Source organism: Colletotrichum fioriniae, assembly GCF_027942845.1.
Source record: "Colletotrichum fioriniae strain IMI 355084 chromosome Unknown scaffold_2, whole genome shotgun sequence".
Lineage (NCBI taxonomy): Eukaryota > Fungi > Ascomycota > Sordariomycetes > Glomerellales > Glomerellaceae > Colletotrichum > Colletotrichum fioriniae.
The window spans coordinates 903,201-915,369 of NW_027076838.1; the positions used below are offsets into that span (position 1 = coordinate 903,201).

Consider the following 12,169-nt stretch of genomic DNA (forward strand, 5'->3'; position numbering starts at 1 on the left):
TCCACAACGGCCGCGGGAGGGGCGAGGTATGCGTAAGAAAAGAGCGAAAAGAATGTCATCTCATGACCAATGATTGGGCTCATTAAAGGTGAGCCAGGTAAACCAGTTCGCGCCAAATGGATCATCCAACATTAACTAACTACGCTCCTTAGCGGCCGGAAGGAAAAGCAGAGTGCAGTGGTGCGTTCGATGTTGCGCAGCTAGCGTCTAGTTGCAGTTCCCTGTTGCGTAAGACCCTATTGATTGAGGGTCCTTTCGACAAAGCGAATGAATCCATAGAGTCTGGGTCTCAGTCTCGCCATTCTTGTGAGGAAAGTTAACGCCAGGCCAGGCGGGGTAAAGACTTTGGCGTAACCATGGAGCGTTCCGCCTGTGATAACGATCTAGGTTGAAGCGACTGCTATCAGCATAGTGGCCGGCGGATCTGACATACTGGGAACTGGGGGGAAACCCGGGTTACATTAACCAAGCTTCCAAGTCGTAGGTCGACAGAGTTTGTCTGATATGTGCAAAGGCTGCTACTACATACACTTGCTTTTGTTGCCTTTTCAGACGTTCCCCAGTTGTTAGTAACTCTGTTTGGTTGGAGTCATGGACCCTTGAAGTTTGAACAGCCAGCCACCAGGGGGTGGACCAGCCGAGTCCCAACAAAATGTCGATCGATGTTGACGTTCGGCGAGGGGAAGCTTGAAGCTGGCGCTACCCGCTACCATCGAACATAGCGAACGTCTGATATTGGCAGCCAACGAATTCACATTGGCGGTCAGGGCCCGACGAAGCTGGAGCTGGCGATCAGCGAGCTTGGAGGGATAACTGACGCACGACTACATGTCAATGGCCAGGAAGGCCATGCTTCCTCGCCTAGTGGCCTGCCATCGCGGCAAAAGAGCATACCAAAACGCAGTTCCGTATGCTCCCCTCACGAAGTACATGGCTCGAAGCTAGGACCGGGCGTGCTCGTAGTGCACAAGGTGTAGTGCATACAGGAGGACCGAGGAATCGAGATAGAGCATCGAGATGGCGGTGGTTTGTGGTGAGAAGCGTTCACTTTGCCGCCGATTCTGAAAGCAATGATGCCACAACCCGATGCTGGGGACAATATGATATCACTACACTGGCTGGGTGGGTGTTGTCTTTCCTCCCATGATGTGGTGGTGTCCGATCGAAAAGCCCCGCCGAGCCGTGACAAGACAAAGATAAGCAGGGCGGCTCCGGTGAGCAGAAGATGCTAAGTAAACGCCCTGGCATGACTGAAGGGCTGGATCTGACAATGCGCAAGGACAGCGGTACCGCAGAGGTGCATTGCGTTTTTGTGAGCTGGGAGATGCTGATGGCGTAAGGTTAGGAGAAGAAACGAGGCGAGACAGCCAAACTTCCGAGTCCCCAGAAACCATAGGGCCTATTGATGGGGTCTCCGTGGGGGAGCGTATGGGGCCAAGACGAGAGACGCATTGAACCTGCGGACATTCGGCTGAGCTGGACTACCGAGTGCGGTCGTCGACGACTATACGACGAGACTCGAGGTGATGCAGCTACTCGGCGGTTGTTCACAAGCGGATAGATGGACGGTGAAGATGGGAAGTTGAAGGTGTAGTGGTTTTCCGAGCATTGAGAAATTGCTGACCACGACATGATGCCTTCCTTGTTCGCTACGGAGTATTGCCAGTTGCAAGTCCCCCAAAAAGTCAGGCACGGCTTGCTGCATCAATGGGGTCTTGCGGCTTGCCCACGCGAGTTGACGACATTGTCAATGTGCGTCGCTGCTGGCCCTGTTCAATGTTGGCTGTTGCCATCTCCCCGGGAAAGAAAGAAGGGGGCCCTGCGCGTAATTGTTAGCGAGGTACAGCTTGCCCCGCAATGTCCAAGTCCATGGCACGCTAACTTACAGCGCCGAGTGACCAGACCGTCAGCCCGGGGAAAGGTTCCGGTCATGCGCAAGTCTCCATCTGGGGGGGCCAGCCACAACCAGAGCCCATATCATCCGGCGAAATTGTGGGACAGCTGGGACCTTCTGCTTCCGAGACACACCCCCACGTGACCCTTGTCATCGGCTTTGCCCTTGCCTTACTAAGACTCGGTACGTATCCCTTATACCTTCCTTGGACGGCCTGCCCGACAGACGCATAGCACAGGAAGGAGGCTCTGGATTTGGATCTTCGCCTGCTCCTTGCTCAACATCAGGGCAGAGTTGCATCTTTTGTTCTAATTCAATTCTAAATCAACACCATGCCTCCAAAAACAAGCTGCGTGCCGAGAACAGGCACGCTGTGTTGCTCGACTTGCCTGAGCGATGATCCACGATCGATGCCAGCTAACGTCATTCGCATCCAGCATCTCTGCTGCTGACTGGAACCTGTAGGCGGGATCAGCACGAGAAAACCCCCGACTTGCATATCCGAGCTTAACAAACGGGCATCCAAAATCCTGGGGCCAAACTTCCAGAGCGAAAGGGAGAAAAAGTAGTCCTGCAAGCGCGCCCTATGTCTGATACTAGCGCATCAAAGACCCTTGGGTTTTCCTCGCACCATATTTGTCACCTTTGATATCAGCTCTCGGTCTCTTCGGTCGTTCCTCTTACTACCCGCCTGCTGTCGCCATAGCATCCATTCCAGACCTGTCTTGGAACCCCCATCTTGGGCCAGAAGGTCTTTCGGCCTGAGCGGCCATCCCTCCCGGTAACGACGGCGGCGACTTGAGTCTCCCGGGATCGGCACGGACCATGAAGATTGTTACGCGGACTTGTACGGAAAACGAGAATCATACGGGCGAGACATAAGGACACCGACCATCTTGTCCCCGCCTGTCGGAGAGGATTCGAGGGTGAGGGCGGGGATCACGTCGTCAGTGGGTGCAGCAACGTGGGATGTGACCGGGGCGAGAGCGCGACAGATGGAAGAAAAATTCTTTTCGAAAATAATTTTCGACTCCATTCGCCCTCACGCCTAGGGTCCAGCCGACCGACCCCCCTGTCGTTTGGGACCACAGTCGCCTTGTCAATTTCGAGCCTGCCGAAAAGCAGCCATGAAGACCCATTACTTTCCTCGCTTGAGGCATGCCTAGCCAGCCCTGGGCCAGACTCAGACTGGCTTGGGGCTAGGGAGCTGGCCCTGCTCGAACCCTTAGACATTGAGGCGTCCGACCATCCGAGGATCGCAACTTGGCCCAGGTCACTGGATATTGCCATTGCCATTATCGCACTTGCGCCATCGTCACTGGAGCGGTTTTTGGCTTCATCACGAGGTCTCACTGTGCTCAGGCCTCGTCAAGACCTAGTGCATTCCAACCAAGAGAAAACCGACTCGAATGCCTCCATACTACAGAGGTCCACGCTGCTATCCGCCGCGGTAACCTGCAAATCGCTACCGTCGGTCAAGCGCCTGGGGCCATGCAGAAAGCTGCTGGCATTTGCAATTGCGTTTGTTCCCTCAGGAAAACGAATATTCGTGTCTTGCATACACAAGAGTCGATGTATCCGACATGGTTCGACAAAACGACAAACGTCCCCACGTTGACGTCTTTGTGCCAGGAGTACCAAAGCAAGACGGGCGTTCATAACCTGGATATGGCTAAAGATCGGAGACCATCAGAGACCCAAAGACCTGAAGATCACTGGGTATCTCAATCCTCTGACCCGTCATTCCTCCACCCTTCAATGCTTGGTACCTCATCTAGTACCCTTGGCTGGGTTATGTGTCATCTCGTCACTTCCGTCAGTAATGTTTTATGCTGGCACTGTCGGATGCGAATGCGCCAACACAGGCAGGCTCTTATTGGCACAACATCCGCGACGAGCCTGTCTCTCTCTCTCTTCGTCCAATGTATCGTGGCATTCCGGGATTGCAACCTCCACTTCTCCAGGACCGCCACGACCGCCTTACCTGCCGGACGATTTCCTATGGCCATCTCTGGCTACAGTGTTGGACGAGTGTCCCCCACACAGTCTCTCGCCTCTTTGCGGTAACGGACAATCCACGCCCATTCCCAAGCCTGTTCCGGTGGCCTCGTTCACTAGACACTGGCATGCCTTCATTTACTGCGCAGGTCTTCGATTCACCTGGTTATCGTACCCGCGCGTCCACGGTCGGGACGAATTCGTTCTTGCGAGGGGTTTTGTCCCTGCTGAGACTGTCGTCGTCTCTAGACCATGGCTCGATATCTGAGTGACGTTGGCTCACATCCCTCGAATGGCCTTATCTTGCTTTGCCCCGGATCATCCACCATGTCTCTTGTTTATTATCCCGGCCGCCGCTATAGATGGCGTGGAGGGCTGCTCAATCGCTGCTCGCTATCAGTCTGTGCTTGAGCTCTCTATCTATCCCTTGTGTTCCGGGGAGTGTGAATCCAAGTTGAGGTCTATGTCTCTCCACTCTGCCTTTGGAGTTTCCCTTGACCATCTTCCCGCCTCCGCATCTCCTCACTTCGCCTAGTTGGCTCCTTGCGGATTCCATCTCTGCTTCGATGACCTTTTCCGGGCCATGCTAACCAATCAATTGACCACTCGCTGGACGCCGCATTCGCCGCCTCGCCGTTTTGTGTCTTGTTCTCGTTCAATTATACATACCTGAACTTGGATGTGGGAGTTCCAAACCAACCGACACAGATATTTAGACATTATGCATCCCCTCCGCTCACGGCCCCTTTCTTGAGTCAAGTTTCCCCTCCCTTCATTATCTTCATCATCACTACCCGTATCATCACCGCCAGCATCATCGCAGTGGTGGACAAGCCTTGACGAATAGACATTGAGGTAGGTACCAGTGTGTTTGTTCCTCGTTGTCTCCTGCACTTTGGATCTCTCTACTCCGATACCCTCCCACTTTCACCCCAGCTGTCGGTCTGGCTGCAAGCTGCCACACTTGCATCTCTGGTGTGTGCATTGGCTTGCAGGGGTCTGATAAACGCTTGCGCAGCGCAGCATAGCGTTCCGTTGCGTTGCGCCTCTACTCAGTTACTGTACTGTACACCTGCGTCTCTCTTGCTGTCTCCCTCTCTATCTCTCTGTCTCTCTTTCGCACAGCTTCTGTACTTTCCTTTGCCTCGATTTCCCTCAGTATGATACCTGCCTCCTCTACGACCCCAACATACCGGTAATTTCACTCTGTGCTTGCAGCCGTCGTGCCGGCCACTCTGGCTACCTGACGTAGAGCCAGCATGCGTACGTCCATCTGCTACCCGTCCATATCCACCACGTATCTTGTCCTTGCTAAGTGGCTACCATGTACAAGACTGAGAGAGAGAGAGAGAGTCGTTGTCCCACCTGCTCCTAGGTATTCCGAGATATAGGTAGGCACTTGACGGGATACAAGAGTACGTATCTCTAGGTCCATCTCTTTGTAAGGGACTACCTTGTACGTGAAGTACTCGGTGGCACGCCAGACTATGGCAAAGTACCTCTTTTCGCATCGCAACTGCACCGCACATTCACCTGTTTTGCTTGTTGCTTTCTTGCTGGTGCTAATGGTAGTGCCCTGATCCCTCCTCCCCAGTCCACGTCCACGTCCACGTCGCAGTCCCATCCACATTGTTCATCCCCGGGCCCCAGAACATCTCGCAAGTCTCCAGATGTTTCTCCTCAGGTTCTTGCTCCCCTTCTCTTCCCTTCGTTGCACTCTCTCTCCAGTTTCGCAAAGCCTGTCTGTCTGTCTGTCTGTCTGTCTGTCTGCCTGTCCATATGGTTCAGCAGACGATACTCCAATCCCATTTGGTGAAGCCTTCATCCCCCTCAATCAACCATCACTCTAACTACTACTACAATTCTCTCCATCTGAGAGTCTGAACAGTGAGTGCTTGCCTTCAAGTCCGGGTCCAGTCCTCGCTACTTCTCCACACAGACGAGGACTCCCCCTGCCACCCCCTTGGACTTCTTTCCCACCATCACCCTTGCTTGCACCATCGAGCCCTTTCCCGAATAACCAGACGCAAAGGCAAAAAAAAACTGTGTCTGCCACACACCCCGGAGCGTCGTCTCCCACGCCCCTCTCTCTCACAGAGTCCTCTCTTCTCCCTCCTCGCTCTGCCTTTCTGCATTCTGACCCCCTCCACATTAACTTGGACCCCCCCTCATCTTCCATCTTTCCAGCACGCAGTACGTCTGCGCCTCTAGCGTACAATACGGATACCGGTACCTCCTTCTCCTCTTTCACCCCCCCTCCCCGGTCATATCCTGCCCTGACCTGGCGTACGTCTACATGAGTGGTGTCCGTACCTATGGACTCCCACTCTTTCTCCTACCTTTTTCTCTCTCCTCCTAATCCACCGAGAGACTCCACTAGGGCGGGCAAAAGAACGAGACCTGCAATCAGCCTCTGGGGCTCGAACGTGCCGGTTGTCGTTCCAGTTTCTCGATCCGCTTCCCTACCCAGTATTTTACTTTTTTACCTTTTTTTCTCTTCTACCCTGCCTCTGGCTATCGAGCAGCCCAAATTCTCCATACACCACGGATTACATTTACCTACCCTTTCCATCCGTCCACCCATCTCTTTTTCCCTTCACACCTCGGGTGTTCTTCTTGTCCTCACTCTCCACCTTACCTACCCGACTCGAGACTCGAGCAAATATACAAACCACCTCCCTCCCGCTTCCTCCCGTTGCCGTCCGCGACTTGCTTGGTTTTTACGTTCTCGTTTGCGTTTCCAAAGTTGCAGCGACATCATCTACCTACTCCAGCCGTCGTCTCTTCTCGACCGTCGTCACTGACCCTCACGCGTGTACCCTCAGTCCAAGCCAGCGCCAGCCAGTTTTGCTCTTCCGTTTCGCCCTACCTGATCTACGACTCCTCCGCCTTTTCCACTGGCGAATCCCCCGCGCATCGCTCCAGTCACCGCCTTTGTTTCTTGGGACGCCACCGCGCTAGGTCCTGAGCCACCCAAAACCTGCACGGTACAACCAACGGCCTGGTGTGGGAGGAATAAGAAAAAGGGACCGTCATCCTCCCGGACAATACAGCCCCCCTCTCCGTCCTGCGTAGCCGTCGCCCCGATTACCGACTCTTTGGTCCACGATCTACGACCTGCTGCTGTCAACTCCTTCTTATCCACCTACAACAACAATAATAATAACAACACCAACACCACACCCGACGACCTCAGCTTCCACTTGGATACTTATGACCGATCTTGCTCGCCTCTGTACTGAATTAGCGGCGATTAGGGACTAACGTTCCTCAATTCGCCCAAAACAACTCTACGATGGCAGTCGTTTTATCTTCGGAGGAGAATACCTACTTCTCGTCGTCTAACCTGCGACGTTCGCATTCACAACCAAAGTTCGTCACAAAACAAGCGAGCTTCCACTCAGCTCCCGCCCCTAGCCATATCAGCGACGTCTTTGCAGACGCGAAGGTGTATCCCGATTCGGCACCGTCGTCAGCCCCTTCATCTCCCAGGACCATTCACGCCGAATCTACCGACCTTTCTTGCTCCTCGACACCGGCCAGCAATGTCTCTATTGCATCCGACTGCGACGACACATTAGAACTTGCGGTGCACGCCAACGACCACTTTGTCATCCCTCACTATGGAGAATCTGGCTACTTTGACCAAGTTGAAGACCTCGAAGCACCAACAAGTCCCCGGACTGGGGACTCGTACACTGTCTCACCCGTCGACAACGACACCGATGGAAACACATCCAGGCCCAATACACCAGAGTTCATTTTGGATGTAGAACACGCAGAAGACGATACCGCTGTTCGAGCACAACCCTCGCGTCATGTTGACTATCTCTCGCACAACTGGAAAGAGGAAGACATCTGGTCGTCGTGGAAGTTCATTGTGTCCCGGAGATCCGAATACAGCAACGCGGCTCGCTTAGAAAACGCATCTTGGAGGACCTGGATGAAGGCTAAGAACCACCTGAAAACCGTCTCCCCCGAGACCCTGAACTGGTAGGTACCGTGGAAGCGTAAATCAACCCAAACTAACTCTTGGCAGGCTCAAGGACTGCGATGTCACCTGGCTTTATGGACCATTGCAGACGGGTCCAAATACTTTGAACCCTATCACCACCGACCCTAACAGCGCCAGGCTTACCAAGAACAACTCATTTGTCAACAAGAAGCCAATTCTCAAGAAGAGGAGTATGTCGGAAGTCATGCTGCAGAGATCATTATCCGCGTCCTCTCTGCTGAAGCAGGCTGCCGCGGCTGTCCAAGCTCAGGAAAAAGATGGACGGAGACGTCTAGCCCGACCGACATTGGAGCGAGCCACCACAGACTACGTCACGTTTCCATTTTCATCGAGGAGGCTGAGCCGTGAGAGCTCTAACCTATGCCCATCAAGTACATCATCCGGCATCATCTCGCCGTGCAGTGAAAAGAAGCACATTCATTTCAATGAGCAGGTGTCTCAATGCATCGCAGTTGATATCAAGGGCGATGATGACGATGATGACGCCGACACCGAGCGCTATGACAACAGCGATTCTGACGAAGGAGCTATCATGATGAAGAGATCACGAACAAAGAAGAAGGCACCATTGCTCAGAAGGAAGTCCTCAAAGGCCGCCGCAGCTGTTGAGGGCAAGACGATTGCGATGTTGCCATCAACCACTCTCAAGTACCGCGAAGATACTCCCGAGCCACAAGAAACAGCCATGAAGCACAGCACTTCCTACAGAAGCCCCATCATGTCACCATCCTCCTCTCAAGAAACCCTGCGACCCTCCAAGGGCTCCGGCAAGTTTTTCTTCGATGACGATGACGATGAAGAGGAGGAGGCCGTTTCCATGGGCTGGCAGTCACCGACAAAATCCGACGACAAGTCTACAGGCTTACAACGATCATCGTCCACCAACAGTCTGAACGCCGAACCAGCTGGCATGCGTCGGACCTCGTCAGGTATGTTCATGCCATATGAAGAGGGGGAATCATCTTCCAACGAAGGAATCATCGGCCGGGTCATTGATACAGTTAATACAGCCCGGGATATTGCTCATGTTATTTGGAACGTGGGATGGAGGAAGTAAAGAACTAAGTCAATGTGGTTTGGAGCTCGGCTTTCTTTTCTTAGCTCGACTCCAGCGCTACTCAATCGACACGTCGTTCTTGAGAGTGGATGTACGATACGGAGAAAAGCGGACGCATGCATCTGCGAGAGGCTTGTGGAATTTCATCTCTTGAAGCATCCACGAAGATGTAATCAGGTCAACGCAAGGGCCCAAGGACGATTCTGGTCTAATCACATCATCGCACACGGGGAGCATTATCATGCAGCGAGTTGAAGGCTCAATCACATTTGGTCGCGAGCCCAATAAGGAATGGCACATGATGGGATACCGGCGCTTAGGCTTGCGAATCATGGTAATGGGCTGGTCAATATCCTCACTATCATGGCAACTAGGAATGTTGCGTGGGGGTTTAATGACGATACACGGAATATGCTTGTAACAATCATTTTTGGGGAAATCTTGGGTACGAGTTGGTCTTCACCAACAAGGCCTGGCACGCGAATTGGTTCCAGGTATTGGGTTTTAGCAATGGCGCAATGGGAAAGATGGACGGGGAACAAAAGAAAATGGCTCGTTTCACAACAAGAGTTGGCTGGGTCTCATCCGAGTGTGGTACAGTCGGGTTCGGTGCGCTTCTAGCACCCGGAACTTATGCTGTGGGAAGAGGTGGAATTTCGGGGGCCATGGTGTTGCTGCGAACTTGACGTCGACTTCGCAGTGCTAGTCTTGTCCAAATCGGGCTCGGCGTGCCTTGCGTGGAGATGTCGAGCATTCTTGGCCGCGATGGCTTGCAGCATGCAAAACCCCACGGGTATCAAGGGATGAAGCAGTGGGAAAGTGGCGTACAATTTTGTGTATCGCCGAGGGGAAACGGAACACCTGGATGAGACCCTGGTCCAATGTATATAGAAAGGTGGGAAAAGGCTCGAGCAAATGAACTCGCCGTGGCAAAGATGCCAAAATTCACACGATTTACACAATGTCGTTCGTTCTCTTCTCTCTTGTGATGACTTTCTACGTACTCTGAACTGAACATTGACTACAAGAGTGATTGTACTGGTGTCTGTTTTGTGTACCTGTCCCGGCCGTTAACCTCGTGGTCTACGTGTATCATTACGCCAAATGTCTCCCGGTATCTCCAATGTCTCAGTATATTTGCTTTTCTATCTTCTTTCCCCCCCTCGCCATCTCTGGGAAGCAAGGGATGGAATGGACAGCTGGGTATTGGGCTTGACCGCCATGGAGGCAAGGAAGATTGACGTCTCCTGCTGCTGATAAGGTGCGGCGCAATGTGGGATGTAGGTAGGTTCTTGGGGGCGGAAGGGGATCTCAAATTCCAGAGTGGTGTTTGTGCGAGGGTGTGTTTGTTTGATTTGAGTCTGGATGTGAGAGAACAGGTTCAATTGGGTTTCCTTCTTTTGATACGAGATGACGTGCTTCTAGGTTATTCGTATTTACGGATACAATCGTGGGAATTTTCTTACTCTGGATCTCCCCCCACCGTCTGCCCTGGACCCCTATGGCTACTGGTTTTGTGTATCTGGGGGTCGTTCTGTTTTTGGTATGTATTTTGGCTTCCCGCGGCCGAGCGGGTGATGGACCGCCCGGGAGACCCTGAGGACCTCTACGGACGGGACGGGGAGACGGGGAGGGCAGGGGAGAGGTGAGCTAGATGCCTAGCTAAGAGTCTAGGTGTGCCTGAGCCTTGGGAAGGGGGAAGCATAAGGCCGAGGTGGAGATACTTAGGTGAGGTATTGGAATGCGGCTGATGGGGATGATGAGGCTCCCCTTGAACCCCTGCGGAGATCCCTCTTTCTTCCGTTCACATGTTTATGGATATTTAGGTATGGTGTTTATCTACTAATTTTACCGTATTATTTTATGAGATTTGAGGGAAACGAAGGTAGATGTGGTGTGGTGTTTGATGCGTTTAGGCTGCTTACGTTGGAACTCAAAGACTATCGGCTCCTTCCTGGGGTTATACAAGCGTTGCTTACTAGGTTGATAATGGTGATGGTGGTGACGGTGACGAGAGAGGTGTGGGATGCGTGATATTGGTGGCTAATGATGTCAACGCCATTCTCTGCTCGCTGACCGGGGAGGGGGCTTATAGGAGTACCAATGGGCACAAACTTTGATACCACATGTTTGGTTTCTTATTTACGAGCTTGTGGCTTTTCCCCCTCCTCCCGTGTGCAGTAGGTTCCTGTGAAGAGAAATAGATGTTCAGGGTCCAATACGTGGCTCAAAGTTACCTTACGCCATCTTGTCATTTGGGGCGGTTTTTTTTTTTTTTTTTTTTTTCAATTGGGGGGCTTTTTGGTTGCTATCAGTGTTTTATGTACGACATTGCATATGCTTTGCTTTTTTCTTACAGTTTTGCCTCAGCTTCTACCGAATTTCCTCCTTTGGACATTTGGGGGAGGGGATTTTCACCTCCATCTGCAGCGTCCTGAATCGTTCGCCGTTATGCAGGCTTATCTGACAATATGCGTGTCACTATCCTCTCCGACTATCTAGCCTCTGGCATGTCTCTTTTTTCACTTTCGGTTTCCATTTAGTTTTGAGCTGAAGTGTGTAAAGTGGGAAAACGGGAAAGTTCACGTCTTATCTCATGAATCGGGGTGTTTGAGTAAGGGTCCACCTCAGATTACGCGCGGAGAATCCTGGGGAGAGGAAGGAGGGGGCAGGGGAGGTAAACCAATGCTACATTGATCGGACGATTCTATCTATCCTCTCTCTCTCTCTTATTTCTTTTTTACCTCGGTGATTTTGAACGATTTTAGGTTGCGGGTTGCACCGATATTTGGTGACCAACACGGAGCAGCGATGTGCAGTGGCACTCTCACACTCAAGGTCACTGGCATGCTCGTGGCAGGCCGTGGCAAGGTGAATAGAAAAAAAAAAGCAAGGATCCATGTGGCAAGTTCGTGATGATATGCACGATGAGAGCATGATACCGAAACGGAACGGTAATCGGGAGGACGCGGAGTTTGGCACCCACCCACTACCCCCCCACTGAAAATCAGGGTCCTGGAGCGCAGGGGACTGCAAGGTCAGAATGCACACAGAACAGGGGGACAAGCAGGGGATTGGGGACTGGAGTTTCTGGAGTACTTTGTCTGGAGACGTGTTTCTGTTTTTGGGGGGGGAGAGGATGAGCTTCGTGTGGAGGTGGAGGTGGCGAAAAACGGAACCTGGAATCGAGAAAGAGAGGGCAAAA

The 12,169-nt window shown here is 52.5% G+C and overlaps 1 protein-coding gene across 1 annotated transcript; it reads left to right on the forward strand.

The window, feature by feature from the left end:
* Positions 1-7,187: 7,187 nt before the first annotated feature.
* REG1 (protein phosphatase regulator) lies at positions 7,188-8,964 on the forward strand (the record flags this gene model as incomplete). The annotated part of the gene is made up of 2 exons (XM_053187897.2): positions 7,188-7,885; positions 7,932-8,964. The coding sequence occupies 2 exons, from the start codon at positions 7,188-7,190 to the stop codon at positions 8,962-8,964; spliced, it is 1,731 nt and encodes a 576-aa protein (XP_053055401.1).
* Between the last annotated feature and the right edge of the window lie 3,205 nt (positions 8,965-12,169).